The sequence below is a fragment of the Marmota flaviventris genome, chromosome 18, assembly GCF_047511675.1.
Source record: "Marmota flaviventris isolate mMarFla1 chromosome 18, mMarFla1.hap1, whole genome shotgun sequence".
Taxonomy (NCBI): Eukaryota; Metazoa; Chordata; class Mammalia; order Rodentia; family Sciuridae; genus Marmota; species Marmota flaviventris.
The window spans coordinates 46,733,586-46,753,234 of NC_092515.1; the positions used below are offsets into that span (position 1 = coordinate 46,733,586).

Below are 19,649 nucleotides of genomic sequence, written 5' to 3' on the forward strand. Positions count from 1 at the left end.
GATGAGTTGGAAGTGTCCTTTGATGGGTTGGAAGTGTCCTTCAATGGTAGAGTCTTGATAGAGTGTTTGGCTAGTATGTGAGGCCAGAGATGTGATCCTGTGCACTAGAAAAAAAATGAAATAAAATTTTTGCATCATCACTGTTTATAAGGGAGGTCTCAAACAGATGTTAAGGGGCCTACCAAGGTTCCACAAGTAGTGTAGAGGTGTTGTGCTCAATAGTAGAGTTTTAGTTGTTTATTTGGGGCTTCAGATTTATAGCTGATAGGACGATCATGTCACATTTCAAGGTAATGGACAATGAGAAGACTGTTAAAGGTGCTCCAAGGCAAAATGAGGATCTCCAATGACTATAAAGTGGGAATGACAAGCCCATTTTTTTTTTTTTTTTTTTTGTGGTGCTGGGCCTTGTGCATATGAGGCAAGCACTCTACTAATTGAGCTATATCCCCAGCCCATGAAAAGCCCATTTTAACATAAAATTTGAAATGTGTTCATGACAAAATGACATTACAAAATTACCACATTACCATTTCAATCCCCTTCAAAAAAAAAAAAAAACAAAGCAAACAAACTATGTGTGGTCATACAAGCCTATAATTCCAGCAACTCAGGAGGCTTAGGCAGGCAGACCACAAGTTTGAGGCCAGTCTCAGCAATTTAGTGAGACTCTGTTTCAAAATAAAAATAAAAAGGGCTAAGGATGTAGGTCAGTGGTAAAGCACATCTGGGTTCAATCCCTCATCTCACAATAAGTAATAAAAACAGGGGAGAGTCCTGGGAAGCAGCCTAGAGGTAGAGTGCCCCTGAGTTCAAATATTGGTTCTGAAAAAAAAAAAAAAGAAAGAAAGAAAGAAAAGACCTGGGGAAGTAGCTCATCGATAGAGAGCTTTCTATCCACAGCACTGCAATGAAAGAAAATAAACTGAGTCTTTGCCCTACATGTTGCAATTTGGAGTGTGACGAGGCAGCCCATAAAACATAAAAACATCATTTATTGCTAGAAGTCATGACATTACAAAAACCAAAATGCATTTCATTCTTCACATTTTATGTGAAAGAATATGCTACTATGGTCCAATGCTCCATTGGCTCAATGCTCCATAGCTCCACTGATTGCCAGTAGCTCATCTTTCAAAGCTACAAGCAGCTCACCAAGCCCTGAGAAGAATTAAAGGCAGTCTAAGTGACAAATGTGTTCACCCAACCAGGACACCAGAAATGATCCCTAATCCAGATCCCATTTTAGTTAGCCAAAATCAAGCTTGCTGAGGCAAAGGCTCTCTCACTGAAGATGCTAGTCCTGGAAGGCTTCTCCTTGGATGAGCTGTAAGTTCAACCTTCTGAACTAGTCTCACATCCCAGGGAATATATATAAAATATCCGGTCAGACATATTCTCTGGAGTTGATGACTGTGCCTGGCACCTTGATCCCAATCTCTGCTCTGTGGATGTTATCTTGCAGGGTGAGGGAAAAAATCATAATTGACAAACAGTTCCACATGGGTGCTGTGTAGGTCCCGATTGGTTATGTCTGTGCAGGGTATTTGTTTGTTTGAAACCAGGGATTGAATCCAGGGTTGTTTAACCAATGAGCCATATCCTTGGCCCTTTTTATTTTTAATTTTTAGGCTGAGGCTCTCTTTGAACTTGTGATCCTCCTGGCTTGCCCTTCTAAGCTATTGGGAGTATAGGCATGCACCACTGCCCCTGGGAGTCTGTGGTGAGTTACTGTTCTCTCTGATTGAATCTGTCATCCTTAAACATGAAAATTAACTAACAACTGAACTTGAATCTTCTGAGCACATCCTGTGAGCATTCATTAGTTTTCAGTGTGTATACTGTATTTATTGGATTTGTTTTTCTCCCCTTCATTCAGATTTTTGAAGATTCCCTCCTCTACTACTGTCCCTGAGACACTGATTATTAAAGTAAATCATTGCATTGTCTAGTACATGGGATATATAGAAACTGTAGAAAGCTAAGTATGATGGCATGGGCCCATAATCACAGCTCCTCAGGAGGCTGAGCTCAATGGTAGAGCAACCCTGGATTCAATTCTCAGTACTGCAGAGGGAAAAAAGAAAAGGGCAGGGGAATTGTTGGTAATAATCTCATTGTCATGAGACAACCAGTATTGTTAGCATTGAGTTCTGAGTTGGTGGTTTCTGTTTGCTGGTGTTTCGTTCAAGCTTGGCATGTATCTGGATCCTCAAGACTGGGACATTGTTGGTGGCAGAGGAGAATCTCCTGGACAAGGTTTGTGTCCCTGAGTGTCTTTGCTGATGTGGGTACCGAAGTATTGGTATGAGAGAAAGAAGGAGTATTTAATCTCATCATTTAGGGAGGATCCATTGTTTTTAAAGGGGTGGAAGATAGTGGTGTTTAGTTTCTTATGACACTGAGACCTGAGTAGGGAGTGGGAAGGTCTGAAAAAGAATTTTTTTTTGTACCAGGGATTGAACTGAGGGGTGCTTAAACATCAAACCACATCCTCAGCTCTTTTAATTTTATTTTTTATTTTGAGACAGGGTCTCACGAAGTTTCTCAGGACCTGGGTAAGTTGCCGAGGCTGGCCTTGAACTTGTGATCCTCCTGCTTTAGCCTCCCAAGCTGCTGATTACAGACATGAGCCACTTTACTTCCTACCTATCTTTGTTTTTTAAAGTCTAATTTAAGCCATGGGAGTATAGCTTAGTAGTAATGCATCTACTTAGCCCTGGGTTTTATCCCCAGCCTCAATAACCAACCAACAAGCAAGCAGACAAAAAAGGGTCATCCTCCTGCCTAAAATTCTTTTGCAGTTCCTATTCCTCTTAGAATATCCCAAATTTTTTGTTTTGCTTTCAAGTTCTGGGGAGTTAGCTGCCACCAACCCTTCCAACCTCAGCAAACCCTTTGCTTCTAAACTGTAGCTGTGTCAGTCATACAGCCTCCCACCACAGGGCCTTGACACATGCCATACTGTCTGCCTGTTGTCAAATGCTGGGGCTACTGAGGCAGGCCCAGGATAGGAAATTTTGTCACTAGGAAGTGATAAGTATGCAAGTTCTACCTCTAATTGGTCCCCTATGCTGTTTTAAAACAAACCAAGTCCTGTGGACAAGGCATGGTAGAAACAGTTTTCTTCAAATTCATGTGGTAGCAGAGCTAACCACCCCTGCTGATTTCCAGTGTATTGCAAGAACATGCTGGGAAGGCCAGGTGTGGTGGCAGCACCCGTTTAATGCCACTGAGTAGGGGCGGAGAGGGGGGCATATATAGGAGGATTGCAGGTTCTAGGCCAACCTCAACAAATGAGCAAGGCCCTAAGTAATTTAGTGAGACTAAGTCTCAAAAATAACCAAAAGGCCTGGGGAAGTGGATCAGTGGTAAAGTGCCCCTGGGTTAAATCCCTGGTACAAATAAATAAACAAATAAATAAATAAAAATAAAGGGTTGTTGGTGTAACTTCATGGTAGAGTGCCCCTGTGTTCAGTCCCAATTAGAGAGAGAGAGGGGGGTTGGGGGAGAGGGAATGATGAAGGGGGGGGGGGCGAAGGAGGCCGAGGGAGGGAGGAAGAGAGGGAGAGGGAGAAGTAAAATAAAAACAAAATTCTGGGACATCAAACTTAGTCTGAGTTATAGGTTCCACTTAACATGCTCAGGTGCTCAGCTGCAGGGATCAGTGGAAATGGGGGCTTACTTGGTATCCAGTTTTGCCCAGATGATGGTCATCAGTATATCCGAGGACCCCCAGATCCTGGTCCTGGAGTCTCACACTCCCCTTGCCTCTTCCTTGGTATTCCTCTTTTCTGTTCCCATAGTTACTGACAGTGAAATTCCCAAGAAACAATAGTTTTCTAAACCGGAAGACAGCTTGGCCAGTCCTCAAGCCTAGGCCAGGGCTGGAGCTGTGGCTCAGAGGTAGAGTGCTTGTCTAGCACAGGCGAGGCCCTGGGTTAGATCCTCAGCACCACATAAAAATAAAATAAAGGTATTGTGTCCAACTACAACTAAAATAAAATATTAAAAAAAAAAAAAAAAAGCCTAGGCCACTTTTCCTGAAGTGATAGTACATTTTTCTTTCTCCCAAGGCACTCAATGTTTATCTTGCTAGGAGAAATGCAGTAACTATGAACACATCTTCATTTCCTGCTCCCACCCAACCTTTTCCTCAGCCTCTCTTCAATCTCCATCTATCTATCCTGCACCCTCGCCAGCCTCTAGTCTAACAGTCCTAGGCTGCTCTTTGAGGGAGATGACTCTTGTCCCCTCTGTACCACATAGCTCTGCCTGGTTTCAGACAATATTGAGGATCTGCATATAAGGACCCCACGGCAAATTTATTTGTTGTATATGAGAGGCTTGAAGTTTCTAACTGGGCTGCTTCTGCAGATCAGATGTGTGCATCACAGAGACGTGGAGCCTATGTCCTGAGTTTGGTTTACATGCTGTGCTTGTACTTGAGATATCAGCATCAGCAGGCAGTGTGTGTTCCAGGGTACAGGAGCTGCTTCCAGCAAGATCCTCAAGGAGGGGTCCTGGGATTCAGATGCCCCCCTGGAACTGTATGTGATCATTAGTTGCTTGGATGGGGACAGATCTTGCAGAAATCTGCCAAATCCAAATCCTTTCTTGTGACCTTCCTTCTGTACAAACAGAAACATGGGGATTCCTCTCCACACCCTGCTTAAGGTTTTGCTGGGAACTCTTCTTCCTCCTTGTGGTCTTCTTCCTCATCCTTGTTTTCATCCTGTTCCTCCTCACAGCAGTCTACAGTGGTTGCCTGAAGCTGATGTGGTAAATGAACTTGAGCACTCTATGACCACCACCACTTTATGCTGGCACATGTTTCTCCACCACCAGTCCCCAGCAAGTGTGCAAATGAGGATGTGGGGAAAAGGTACACTCATACATTCTTGGTGGCACTGCAAATTGGTGCAACCATTCTGGAAAGCAATATGGAGATTCCTTAGAAAACTTGGAATGGAACTGCCATTTGACCCAGCTATCCCACTCCTCAGTCTATACCTAAAGGACTTAAGATCAGCATACTATAGTGACGCAGCCACATCAATGTTTACAGCAGCTTAATTCACAATAGCTAAACTGTGGAACCAACCTAGATGCCCTTCAATAGATGAATAGATAAAGAAACTGTGATATATATATATATATATATATATATATATATATATATATACACACACACACACACACACACACACACACACACACACACACAATGGAATGTTACTCAGCATTAAAAGAGAATAAAATTATGGCATTTACAGGTAAATGGATGGAGTTGGAGAATATATTGCTTAGAGAAGCAAACCAATCCCCAAAACAGAATACCGAATATTCTCTCTGATGATAAGTGGATGCTGATCTATGGTGGGGGTGGGGGGTATGGGAAAAATGTAGAAAGTTTGGATTGGGCAAAGGGGAGGTAGAGGAGGGGATCTGGCATGGGGGTAGGAAAGATGGTGAAATGAGAAGGACATCATTATCCTAGGTACATGTATGATTGCACAAATGGTATGACTCTACATCTTATACAACTAGAGAAATGAAAAGTTGTGCTCATCTGATACAATGAAACAAAATGCATTCATGTATGAGTAATTAAAGCGAAATAAAAAATATTTTTAAAAAAGATCCTCAAGGTGTAGGGTTTTGCGATTCAGATGGCCCCCCTGAACTGTATATGATCATCAGTTCCTTGGATGGGGACAGGTCTTGCCAGAGGTTTACCAAATCCAAACCCTCTCCTGTAATCTGACTTCTCTACAAACAGGGACATGGGGAATCCTCTCCACACTCTGCTTAAAGTTTTGCTGGGAACTCTCCATTCTCCTCATGGTCTTCTTCCTTCTTGTTGCTCTCCTCCTCCTCCTCCTCCTCCTCCTCCTCCTCCTCCTCCTCCTCCTCCTCCTCCTCACAGCAGTCTACACTTGCTTGCTGCTGATCTGGCAGATGAATTGAACACTCTCTGACCACCACCACTCTATGCTGGCACCTGTCCCTGCACCACCAGTCCCCAGCAAGCATGCCAACGAATTTGTTGCACTTGGTACAGCAAAGGAGGCTGCTGCATCCTTTTCTTTTAATGGAACCAAAGGCACATGATAATGGTTATGATGAGAGCCGCTGATGTGACTGTGTGTCCACAGCTGTGTTTTAGCTTGTGACTCACAATAGCCCACAAGGTAGTTTGTTTAATTTTTTTCTTTTTCTTTTTTTGGTAGAGGCAGTTGTACCCAGGGATGCTTTATCTGTGAGCCACATCTCTAACCCCCCTTTTTAATATGTATATATATATTTTTTAGTTGTAGATGGACATGATAACTTTATTTTGTTTATTTGTTTTTATGTGGTGCTGAGGATTGAACCTCAAATATGCAAGGCGAGTGCTCTGCCACAACCCCAGCCCATCTCCAACCCATTTTAATTTTTATTTTGAGATAAGATCTTGGTAAGTTGTTAAGAGCGAACTGGAACTTGGAATTCATCTGCCTCAGCCTCCCAAGTGGCTGGGACTACGGGCATGCGCCAGTGCTGTGGGGCAGGCAGAGGAACAACTGGTCCCTCGTGGCAAGGACACATGGTTTCCTTGAATCCTTCCTCTTCTGCTCCTTTCACTAGGAAAGGCCTCAGTTTCCTTATATCCATCTGTTTGTTCAGACATCCTCTGCTGCTCAGCTACTGGTGCTGGCCATTTGCTAGGGCATTCAGGGAGGCTGCTGAACAAGTCTCCTGTCATCACATGTGCTGGCATAAGCAAGCAGAAGGGTGGCTAGCAGGGGCACCAGTTCTAACCAAATAAATATCTACACAGCATTTACGATCTGACATTTAGCCTCAAGTTCAGACTTGCCATCTCTTTGTTCAGTGTGGTCAGCTCATGTGTGTGATTGTCGGAGACACTTCTGTAAGAGCACTTTGTTCACTGGCACCCCCACCCCAGAAGACCCACTCGCCTTCCTTTCCATGGCTGCCACAAGATGAGTGACCCAATGAAATGACCATCTGAGCCCTTACTATTCCAAGTCTGACTGAACATCAAGCTGTACTTAGAAACTCTTACTTATTTTTTAAAGAGAAAATGTCAAACATGAAAAAAAAAATGATGAAAGAAGGGCTTGAAATGAAGCTCAGTAGTAGAAGTGGTAGAGTGCTTGTCTAGCACTCACAAGGTCCTGGGTTCAATGCTCAATATGGCAAAAGCAAAATTCAAAATCACTCAGTGGCAGAGCGATGGCTTTGCACTTGTGAAGTACTGGGTTTGATCTTTTAGCACCACATAAAAATAAACAAAGACATGCTGTCCATCTACAACTAAAAAAAAATTATAAAACAAAAACAACAAACTTAAAAACAACTCTACCATCAACTGCCATAACATTATGAGTGTAGCAAAGTTAATAATACTTTTATTATCATAAATTATCATGTTGAAATCTCCCTGCTTGTCCCATTTTTTAATAGATGTATTTGAATTTTAATAGCTCTTCTTCATGTATGTTATGGCTCCATCTGTAGGTTCCTCTTCCCTCTTTTTTCTTCCTTGCAATTTATTTGTTGAAAAAAATCATGTCCTTGTCCTTAGAGTTTTCTCTGGTATGAGTTTGATGATTGCATTCCATGGTGTCATTGAACATGTTCCTCTACTCCTTGTTTTTCCTATAAACTGGTATTTGTTAGAAGATTTTATTTGGAGACAAGGTCTTGCTCTGTTGCTCAGGCCACACTGTGAATTATGGGCTGCTGATGTGACACAGGCCAAACCTTGTGCTGTTCCTTCCCTGTTGACTGCCCCCAACCCCCATTCCCCAGCACCAACTGTCCCCTTAACTGCTGAGATAGACATTCCACTGGTAACAGCCAGTGCCTTACTGCCAAGGCTCACACAGCCAGAGTGATCTTTTTGGCATCTGCATCAGATTTCTTCACTACCCTGTTCAAATCTATCCTATAACCTCCTGCTTCACATCTAAAACAAGATCCATACTCCTCAGTATTGCCGATGTGGCCCACTGGGGTCTTCCTTATACCTGCTTCTCCAACCACAACTTTCCTTCTTCTGGGGCTTTCCTTCCTGGCCACAGTAACCTTTCTGCTCCTTGAGTAGCTCAGTCTCATTTCTAACTCAGGGTTTTTTTGTGTACCTTTTGGTCCAGGAATTCTCTCTTCAGCTCCTCACATGACTCTCTTGATCCCATCTCTGCTGAAATGCCCTCTCTTCAAATAAGCCTTCTCTGACTGTTTTGTATAACTATTCCTTATCACTCTATGCTTTTATTTTCCTGTATAGCACTTTTTTTGTGTCTGTGGTGCTGGGGATTGAACCCAGGGGCTTGTGCATGTGAGGCAAGCACTCTATATCCGCAGCCCTGTATGGCAATTTTAATTACTTGAATTTTGTTTTTTTTTTAATTTTTGTTTAGTGCTGGGGAATGAAACACAGGAGTTGGCCCACACTAGGCAAGCACCTTGTGACTGAGCTACAACTGCTGCCCCTGAAATTGTATTGTATCCTTATCTCATCCTTTGTTGGTGGTGCTTTAATGAGAGAAACTAATTTGTTAATATATTGGAAGTAGCTAGCTAGCAGCTTGCTATCTGAAATGTAACAGGTTCTCAAAAACACTTGTTGAATAAATGAATAGCTGGATGGGTAGACTGTAGATGGACCAGCATCTTCTCATTCCTGCCCGTCTTCTCACACACACTCATATACCACATACATATGGAAGCACTTAGCATATTTTTTTGTTTTGGCTCTGGGAATGGAACCCCATTAGTCTCGTGCATGCTACAGTGTGTGTGCTCTACCACGGAGCTACACCCTCAGCTCAAGGCTCTCATTTCTTGATGAACTGATCTGGGTGCTGACCCAGGCATCATTCAGTTAGGCATCATTGCAGACGTTATGTTAAAAACTGTACCTGAAAGTCCCTCTGAAGACAGAAGTCCTTAGAAGACCAAGTCCTCCATGTAGAAATGTACTTCAAGGGAACGAGGGTGTTTGAAGCTTGACCTTGAATAAGCTGAATTTCAAGTCAAACATTGTTACAGAAAAATTTATTGAGGAGTATGGGGTGTCTTGTGGTCATAAAGGACTGGGAATAAAGGAGCATGAGAGGCTCAGGGTGGCGCTACTGACTTTCCCCAATCCTTCCTGTTCCAATAGCTATTGTGCCTGGCTGAGCACAGGCAGGGGGCTCCCTGGGTAAACAGTGCTTCCAGTTTCAGGAAGCCTAGCCGATGGTTTGTGCTGATGTTTCTGGCAGTGAGTCAGGGCTGGACCTATTTGGTGGATAGGTCACCAGTTGGCCCCTCTTTCTGAAGAGTGCAGTGTTCTGTGTTCTGCACAAGGAGGCACTGCACAGCATTGCGCAAAGGAATGCCAGGTCTTCTTCAAGGCCAGCTTTAGCCCTGCTTTGTTCCAAGGAGCCTCTCCTTTCAAATCCCATTTTCTTGCCTGTGGCAGTTTATATGGAAGGGAACCCCTGGCTGAGAAAGGCTCATGCAGATTGACTGAAGTTCTGTCTCAAGTAGGGGCAGTGGAGACTTCAGAAGATGGATTAGCTGAACATATTTAGTGAAGACTACCTAATTTTAAAAATTTGTTTATTAAATATATAATCACATATTGATACGGTTAATCATTATAGGGAAAAAAAGATTTGAACAACTGTATTGTGACAAAAGGAATTCTAGATGCTGGGTGCTAAGCCTGCAGGGCTCCAGCGTGCTCTGTTGTGTGCAGGGTTGGTGCCCATGTGGGATCTGGGAGGCATTTCCACTGTATTTCCCGCTTTTGTGAGTATTTTAAGCATCATATGTTATTTAGCCAACTGGCAACCATGAGTGAATGGATGAAGAAAAGCCCCTTAGAATGGGAAAACTGTTTACAAAAAAGTCACTGATAGCCAGTGAGGAGTTAATGGATGACTTTTAAATACAGATCCAGTCGTGCCAAGCTCTGAAGACACCAGTACAAGCTGCAGTAGTCCTTATGACAAGCTAAACCAAGGTCCTAGCCGTGACACCATTGAAAATAATTTGAAACCATCTTCAGTTCTCTCAATTTTTTGTACATTTTAATAACTTTATAATTAACAAAACAATAATTTTTTTCTGTAAAATATATAGGAATTATAATTTAAAAAACAGAAGAAGTTGTATTAGTTGTCCTGTGTAGTCAATGTTTGTGCTCTCTACAGAGGCCCATCCAGCAAACTTCTGTGGCAATGGTCTCTTGCCACTCTGCTTTAAGCCACTAACTTTGGGGCAAGGGCAACCAGGGTCTTTTCTGTCTCTGCTGGAGATCGGCGTTTCTTGGGAGCCCCCCTGGCTCGCTGCATTGGCTTCTCTGCTTTGGCCTTTGCTGGAGTGGCCAAGGGAGCATCTCTATAGAGCCAGTACCCACCAACTAGGCAGTATGTCTCCCCATGCCAGCCCACCTGGGTTTCTCCACATCCTTGGTAGAGGACATGGTAGTACACAGGTGTAGGAGGAGATGTGGGAGGCACTGCTGCTAGAAAGAAAATCAGAACTGATCAGTCATTTCTGCTTTATTATATACTCTGCCACCAGGACCTCGCTCTCCTGTTGCTTCCTGTTTCTGAATGAAGCCCTCTTATCTTCTTGGCTTCCCAAGCATAGCCTTTCCCTGTCTCTTCAAGGGATGCTTGCTGTCAAAGTACTTGAGTTCTGTGAAGCCAGTGGAAGCAGCAGAACCAGATCTCTCTTCCCCATTCCTAGAGAGAACATCTAACCTTAATATTATCACAAAAAGCCCTCACTCAGTCTCTCCCTTCTATAACTGGAAAAGAAATCCCCTCCCCCCTGTACTGGAGATTGAACCCAGGGGCACTTGTCCACCGAGCCACAGGCCTAGCCCTGTTTTGTATTTCATTTAGAGACAGGGTCTCACTGAGTTGTTTAGGACCTCACTATTGCTAAGGCAGGCTTTGAACTTGCGATTCTCTTGTCTCATCCTTCCAAAAATTTCTTAAGTTATATGATTTCTGAGAAGGAAAAAAGAAACAGTAGGCCTGGGATATAGCTCAGTGGTGGAGAGCTTGCCATCCACAGTACTGCAATGAAAGAAAATAAAATCATCTGAGTCTTTGTCCTACATGTGGCAATTTGGAGTGTGAATTATCAAATACAATGAAGTTCTGCCCCAGTGATAATTGTTAAGGCAGCCGATAAAGCATCATTTATCGTTTGAAAGCATACCACGACACAAAATAAAACCCATTTTAAGATTGACCCAAATATATGCTCTCTGAGAATCTTGGGGAACTCTGGATAAAAGTGAAATGTTCCCCAAAGTGTTTATGAATAAGGAAGTGAAACCAGGCATGAAGAACAAAAGCAGAAGAATGGATCAAATTTGAATTCCTGAATTCTTGTTTTGCTCTGAGATTATTTTAATTAAGGTCAGAGACCACCTATTGCTGTCTCCTTTCTAGAAAATAAAATGTGCTTGGAAGAAAAATGTAGTCAGGTTGGAAAGTTCCCACATATATGAGAATGCTCCAGCATGTATTTCTTGGAATTTTCTTTTTACCTTCTTCAGAGAAGGGAAATACTGTGGGGCCAGTACAGTTGCTGATATCCCAGTGTTATTGGAAGAGATTATGTTTAGTATCTTTCAACTTATGGCCTTAAAACTCTTTCTAGACAGAAAATAGCTGGGTTCTGGTCTGTGAAGACTTTGAGCTGCCTGAGGATGATGCAGAAGAAAAAGGACACAGAGGCACATGTGGATCAGCAATCTGGGGCTTACTAGGTGTGCAGTGCCAGCATCTGACCCTACTTTTAGGAATTTCAGCTTTCTAACTATTGTTCTGTTTGACAGACATCTCTGTGTATTCCTTTGATGTGAATTAAGTTTAAAATGAAAAAAAAAAGTTTATTCTTCATGTATTACATGAAAGGCTATGCTACTATGGTCCCATGCTTCACTGTTCCAAAGGTGGCCAGTACCTTATCTTTCAAAGCCACAAGCAGCTCACCAGGCCTTGAGAGGCATTAAGGGCAGTGAAAATGATAAGTGTGTTCACCCACCCAGGACACTAGAAAAGATTCCTTATCCAGAATTCTACTTTAGTTGGCCCAAAACAGGCTTACTGAGGTAAAGGCTCTCTCACTGAGGATGCTAGCCCTGGAAGGCTTCTCCTTGGATGAGCTGTAAGTTCAACCTTCTGAACCGGGCTCACATCCCAGGGATAGGTCAAAAAGCTGATGATTGTGCCTGACACCTTGCTCCCAATCCCTGTTCTGTGGATGTAATCTTGCAGGGTGAGGGGAAAATCATAATTAACAACCAGTTCCACATGGGTGCTGTCTAGGCCTCAGGAGGCTGTTTGTGCAAAGCAGTATGTCTTGGGAGCACTGTTAGAAGCATTATAAGATACTTGTTCTCACTGAGGCTGGCATTTGCCCCTGAAGGCTTAGGTGTTTGATTTTGTGGTCATCCAGAATATATTCCCACCCGATTTCCAGTGAAGGAGGCCAGAGACCCCCACACTGAAGACCCTTGCCATAATTAAGCTTCTCCTCTGGTCAGAAAGATTTTTACAAAGAGTATCAGCAGGCAGGATGTCTGCAGAAGGCATTGTGGTTTGAAACTTACTCTTTCTTGTAAATGCCAGGATTGCACACACAAGGTATGAGTAGAGTCTGGAAGCTCATTATACAAAAAGATATTATCTCTGTTTTCTTGGTTTAAAAAAAAAAAAAAAAAAAAAAAACAACCTTGTGATATCTGTGTCTCACGTTGGGGATGGAACACAGAGCACTCGTCAGCACTAACTGAGCTTTGGGGTTGAAAGGGTCTTGTAAGAAAGCTGGGCCTTGGGCTATATAACTCTTTTCCAAGATGTAGTTCACCAAGATGTTTCTGCCTCATCCAACAGCATGAAGGAGAGTTGCTCCACGGTGATCAGTTGACTCTTCAGGGCCTTCCATAGAGCCCCCGGAGCAGCAACTAGCCTATATGTGCTGAAGGTTGTTTGGACAGTTGCAGCCTGATTCTACGCATGCCATGACCTCCTCCTAGTTCTTGTACCCGCAGGCCCAAGGAGCAGCCTAGCGATTGGGCCACAGGCTGCACCTGTTCTGCTAATTCTCGGGAAGGCACAAGGACCAGACCCCGAGGAGCAAGTATGCGGTGGGTTTCCAGAGCTGGACGATCAACAAGCCTTTGCAACAGAGGAAGTAAATAGCTCAGAGTGTTGCCACTGCCGGTTTCTGCAGCGCAAAGGAGGTGGTGGCTGTGAAGCAGTGGGGGTCTGGTGCGTGACTGCACGGTGGTGGGCCGAACGACTTCGGGATCGCGAGCAGCATCGTGCAGTGCGCGCAGCAACCCGGGCTACAGACCCAGGTCCGCGAAGCTGCCGTCGGAGGCAGGCCCTGCAGCGCTGGCGCCTCTAGTTGTGCGCGCTCCATGCTCCCAGTCACGCGAGGCGAGCACTCTCAACGGTCCAGCGTGAGGCGCGCTGGCTGGTTTAACTAAGGCCGCTGGGCAATCCACGCACGCTCTGTCGTTGTTCCTGCCGCCGCGGTAGAGCTCGCGGAATGAGCACCACTGGGAAGGGATCGTCGAGGGCGCCTACAGCAACTGAGCGACGACCAACCACAGCAACGTCGGGCGCGCGACAGTCAGGTTGCCCTTGTTGTTGGAGAGGCGCACGTCAGTGACGTCACGCATGCGCCGCTTCCTAGCGTACGGCGGCTGGCTCGGCTCAGTAAGGTGCGGAGCTGGAGACGCCTCAGGAAGTGGGCAGGATTCCCTACGTTTCAGTGACTGCTAGGTCTGTAGATCAGCACCGGGATGGCGACATCCAGCTCTAGACCGCCTTTGGATGGGGAGCGCTGTGGAGGCAGGAGCATGGGCCTGCAATACCCGGTGTCAGTGGGGCCCTGGTCCTATGGACCTAGTGGGCTGGTGTCTTCTGGAGATCGGGTCCTCATTCTTTGAGGTTCTCGTTTGTCGTCCTCATTGCCCTTGTTGATGGCTTGTTTAGTGCCAGGCTCCCCTTGTAAATTCCTTGGGTGAGGGATGCGGTGACGTTTCCAGATATGCGGAAAGACTGGTAATACGTGTTTTCCCAGCGTCTGAATGAATGGTAGGCCTGGGGACTGAGACAAGGGTGTGGAATTATAAATCTAAGCTCAATTCCCGCTCCACTCTGGCTCAGAACTCGCAGTACAAGGTGGTGTCCCTAAGCTTATTTTTTTTCTCTGAAGTGGGAGGTAAGTTGATAAGGCTTTTTTTTTAGGGGTGACATCTCTTCTTCACATTAAAAAAATTTATTTTTAAAGTCAAATTTCTCTTTCTGCTTCCTTGTTACCTTTCCATATTTCCCATCCCGAATACACCACTCTCACAGCCAACTCACCTTCTATCTCAGGTATGGTAATTTCACAGATAGTAATAGAAAAGATCCAGAAGTCCTCAGCTTTGTTATGTGACTTATTTCACATAGGCCTGGTCAGTAAGAATATTTGACTGAAATTCAGGTTTTCAAGTTGTAAAAGAGAGTTACACTAATCATACTTCCTGAAAAGTTCTCTCTTGATTGTAGACCCTTCCTATCCTCAGATTGCGAATCTGTAGATTCAATCAAGTGTGGATTGGAAATATGCAGGAGAAAAATGTATCTGGGACTAGTGGAATATCTCAGATGGTAGAGCTCTTGCAAGGTAGGAGTGAGGCACTGGGTTCAGTCTCCAGCAGGACACACACACACACAGAAAAAAAATAAAGAAAAAAGGAAATTTGTATTGAATATTAAGAGACCTTTTGTTTTGGTGGGAAAGTCTTGAACCAAGAACCTCAAAACATGCTAGGCAAGCTCTCATAATGCCTTTATCCTCAGCCCTTTAACAGTGTCTTACTAGGTTGCCTAGGCTGGCCTTGCACTTGCAATCCTTCTATTTCACCCTCCCAAGTAGCTGGGATGATAGGTGTGTGCCTCCAGCACAGCTTCTATGCTACTTTTATGATTCTTCCTAAAAACGAAGAGCTCATTGGAAGTCTGACCTGACAATTTTCCTCCATTTCAATGTGCTCTTGCACCAAGCCAGAACAGATAACAGTTGCTGACTCAAATAACAAAAAAGGGGCTAAGGGTGTTGCCCAGTGGTTAAGTGTTATGGGTTCAACCCTGAGCACAAAAATAAATAAATAAGGGGCTAGGGTGGTGGCTCAGTGAAAGAGTGCTCGCCTAGCATATATGAGGCACTGGGTTCGATCCTAGGCATCACATAAAAACAAACTAATGTATCCACCTAAAAGTAAAGATACATAAATAAATAAATAAGGAAATAAATAAATAAAATTGCAGCCCACCAGGACTGGCAGCACACATTTGCAGTCCTTGGTACTTGGGGGGTTAAGGCAGAAGAATCTTTGGGTCAGGAGTTGGAGACCAGCCTGGGCCATATAATGAATGAGACCCTGTGTTAAAACAAAATAAAGAAACAAACAAAAAAAGTAAAAATAAGATTGCTGCATTTTAAGAAAGGCAAAGTTTGCAGTTCATCACCTGCTCTTTTCTCTTACAGATCCCTACCAGTTTTTCAATCTGCTGCTTAATGACTTTTGCCTGTGTTCCTCCAGTAGCATGAAAGCTGTGCTGAGCAGGAATTTTTGTCTGTTTTGTGTTCTAATGTATTCCAAGAGACTAGGACAGTGCTGGGCAGAGATTAAGTACTTAATGAATAGTGGTTCGATGAATGACTGAACATGCATGTTTTATAAGATCAGACAAAAGGAACGCAAATGACTGTGGGTTGGAAGGAAAAAGGAAAACCTGTCCTTGCTAAAAGAAGGGACTGTTTCCACTTGAATTTCTGACCCTTATTTTCCTGTTCTTCAGGTGAAACAGAGGAGGAATGATTGTGAATAGTGTCTCTCTGTGCTACCACAACAAACTCATCTTAGCCCCTGTGGTTCGGGTTGGCACTCTCCCAATGCGGCTGCTGGCCCTGGATTATGGAGCTGACATTGTTTACTGTGAGGTAAGTGCTCCTGGTTTTCTGGGAGGGCTTTCCCACAAGTGCAGCCTCCTCATTTGGATGTGGGAGTGGTCAGGAGTGGGGGAGGCAGGATGGGAACTCCCCACACAGGTGTTTGTTGAAGGTGGGAGGGGAGCAACAGGCAGGCACTGATGAGTTCTGTGGGCCCTGCTGAGGGCCAGCATCCTGGGCAGCACAGAGGCGTTAGGGTTGCTGAGATGAGTAGATGAGCATCAAGTTGGGGAAGTGCCGTGGCCCCTGTAGGAGCTAACATACATTCAGAACATCAGTAAATGGACTCAGAGGTTAGGAAGAAGAGGAAAAGGACCAGAATCAGGCTAATGAAGCTGGATGAGGTTGGTTTTGGGTTGCCATAGGATTTTCTGGTGGTGATAGCTGGTAGGCCAGTAGATATACTTGCTGACTGCTCTGGAGAAAAGTAGGCTTTAGACCCAGGTTTAAAAAGATCTGTCAAGGGGCTAGAGTTGCAACTCAGCGGTAGAGTGCTTGCCTGAATTTCTATCACCTCAAATATATAAGCAAATTAAGGAAATGTCCATCAACAGCTAAAAAATATTGTAAAAAATCTATCAGGAAAAATAGAATTAAAGGAGTAGCTAATGTTGGATGATGAAGGAATGTGAGCAGTGGTTCTCAATTGAGTATGTATCAGAATTAATCTGGAGAGCTTTGTTTTTTTTAAATATCTTTATTTTGTTTATTTATTTTTATGTGGTGCTGAGGATCGAACCCAGTGCCTCACATGTGTGAGGCAAGCACTCTGCCACTGAGCCACAATCCCAGTCCTGAGCCACAATCCCAGCCCTGAGTATAGGCAGTGGGATGACTGTGGCTCTAAAAGGCAATAAGAGGAATCCTTGTAGTGATGGGATCGTTCTGTTTCTTACCTGTGTCAGTGTCAGTATCCTGATTGTGATTTTGTGTTATAGTTAAGATGTTGCCATTGGGGAAACTGGTGAAGGAGTACTTAGGTCTAAGATCTCTCTCACATCCTTACAGCTGCATGTGAACCCACAGTTACTCTAAGATAAAATGTTCAATTGGAGAGGGGTCGACCCCACTGTGTAGAGATTAGGGAAGGTCTGTGAGTGGAGTTGAGGAAAATACCCTATATTCTGTGTGGGGTGTTTGAGAACAAGAGTCAACATGAGAAGTAAAAATATGAGAAAATAGGCAAATTAAGAAGAGTCTATGGACTGGGGTTATGTCTCAGTGGTACAGTGCTTGCCTCACATGCGTGAGCCGCTGGGTTTGATCCTAAGCACCACATAAAAATAAATAAATAAATAAAATAAAGATATTGTGTCTATGTACAATTGAAAATATTTAAAAAGTACTGTTAGGGAAGGCAAAAGTCAGGTCTGTGAACAATGTCAGATGGTACAGAGAGATTGAATTGCAAGAAGACTGATGGTGGTATATGTGAGAATGAGGTCACTGGGGCCTGGTGAGGAGTTAAGGGCTTAAAGATGAACAGCAAACAAGGAGGCAGAAAAAGGGGGCTGGGGATGTGGCTCAAGCGGTAGTGCGCTCGCCTGGCGTGCGTGCGGCCCGGGTTCGATCCTCAGCACCACATACAAAGATGTTGTGTCCGCCAAAAACTGAAAAATAAATATTAAAAAAAATTCTCTCTCTCTCTCTCTCTCTCTCTCTCCTCCCTCTCTCTTCAAAAAAAAAAAGGAGGCAGAAAAAGGACTGCTGACTACAACTTCAGCTACATAAGCGTGGAACAAGTATAGGCAGGTGGCTTGAAGGAAAGGAAGTAGGGGAAGTGAGATATTTATAGATGAGTTGCATGTTTGAGGAATTAGAGGAAGGAAGGAGTTAGAAGTGAGGGGGTACCAGGGGTGATGGCCAGTGGTGGAGTGGAGTCAGTTTGTTTCTTTCTTTTTTTTTTTTTTTTTTTAATTTTTCTTTTGGAGCAGAAAGGATTTTTTATTTTTTATTTTTTTGGCAGTGCTGAGGGTGGAACCCAGGACCTTGTATATGCTAGGCAGGTACTCTGGGACTGAACTATATATCCTCAGCTTAGGACACAGGATTCTTTTTTTTTTTTTTTTGTTCTTGTTGTTAAATTTGTTCTTTTTTGTTATACATTATAAGAGAATGTATTTTGGCATAATATACATACATGGAGTATAACTTATTCTAATTAGGATCCTATTCTTGTTGTTATACATGATGTGGAGTTACCCTGGTCTTATATTCAAAACAAGACTAGGAGACTAGGAAGGTTATGTCTTATTAATTCAACTGTCCTTCCCATTCCCCTTCCTACTGCCTTCCCTTTGTTTTCCTTTGTCTAATCCAGTAGAATTATATTCTTCCCCTTCTTCCTACCCTCTGTTGTTCTTGGTTAGCATCCACATATTAGAACATTCAGCCTTTGGTGTTTTGGGATTAGCTTATTTCACTCAGCAGAATTTTCTCCAGTTCCATCCATTTACCAACAAATGCCATAATTTCATTATTCTTCATGATTGAGTAATATTCCATTGTGTATGTATACCACATTTTCTTTTTCTTTTCATTTGTTGAAGGTCACCTAGGTTGGTTCCATAGCTTAGCTATTGTGAATTGAGTTGCTCTAAACATTGATGTGGCTGTGTCACTGTAGTATACTGATTTTACATCCTTTGAGTATAGACCAAAGAGTGGGATAACTACATCAGTTGGTAGTTCCATTCCAAGTTTCTACTTGCTCCCCATATCCTTGCCCACATTTATTGTTACTTGTATTGTTTATAATTGCCATTCTCACTGGAGTGAGATGGAATCTCAGTGTAGTAATGTGCATTTCTTAATTTTGCTAGATATGTTGAACATTTTTTTCACATATTTTTTGACCATTCATATTTCTTCATTTCTGAAGTGCCTGTTTGTTGCAGGACACCCAGGTTGGTTCCATAGTTTAGCTATTGTGAATTGAGCTGCTCTAAACATTGATGTGGCTGCATCACTCTAGTATGCTGATTGTTTTTAAACATTATTTTAGATGTTGAGGGACATTTAATTTATTCATTTATTTATACATGGTGCTGAGAATCGAACCCAGTTCCTCACACATGCTGGGCAAGCACTCTATCGCTGAGACACAACCCCAGCCTCTAGTATGCTGATTTTAAGTCCTTTGGGATAACATTAGGTAACATTAGATCATTAGTACCAATAACCACATTATTGTTTAGAGTGTCAGTAAGGTTGCTTATTCTGAAGTTACCTTTCATAATTACAATATGTAAAGTTCAGGAATTTGTACATTTCTCAAGGAGGTCCATTGTCTGAAGTTACTGTTACGCTGGCAGCTCCAGGAGTGCCTGATCTTGGTGAAACATAGTTACCAAGCAAACAAGTTCCTTTATTCCCAGGAGTTATGTGCCTAAGATTATGGTGGAAGCTGATAAGACTCTAGCATGGAGGGCATTACCATAGCAACGGGGCATCCTATGCCTTTGCACAGGAACTTTCCCAGGCACCAAGCATGTCACAGCCATGAAGTCCTCAGGGACACCAATCCCAAACACAGAACCCTTCAGATTTTTTATTCTAATTTTTCATATATGACAGCAGAATGCATTACAATTCCTATTACACATATGGAG

The 19,649-nt window shown here is 43.4% G+C and overlaps 1 protein-coding gene and 1 long non-coding RNA gene across 34 annotated transcripts in view; one reads left to right on the plus strand and one right to left on the minus strand.

Moving 5' to 3' along the window:
• The window catches only part of LOC139702694 (tRNA-dihydrouridine(20) synthase [NAD(P)+]-like), a 121,721-nt gene that overhangs the window by 53,342 nt on the left and 48,730 nt on the right, over window positions 1-19,649 (plus strand). For 5 of the 33 annotated variants that reach the window (XM_071604477.1, XM_071604476.1, XM_071604471.1 and 2 more), the window contains exon 14: window positions 4,752-5,643. In XM_071604477.1, coding sequence (XP_071460578.1) covers window positions 4,752-5,076 — 325 coding nt within the window. In that variant the 3' untranslated portion in view covers window positions 5,077-5,643. The other 28 variants (XR_011705265.1, XM_071604497.1, XR_011705264.1 and 25 more) reach the window with 24 other exon arrangements.
• Window positions 10,065-12,754, minus strand: LOC139702696 (uncharacterized). Its single transcript, XR_011705267.1, has 2 exons — window positions 12,638-12,754; window positions 10,065-10,751 (listed from the first exon to the last, which is right to left on the minus strand). It is a non-coding gene; the product is annotated as an uncharacterized lncRNA (long non-coding RNA).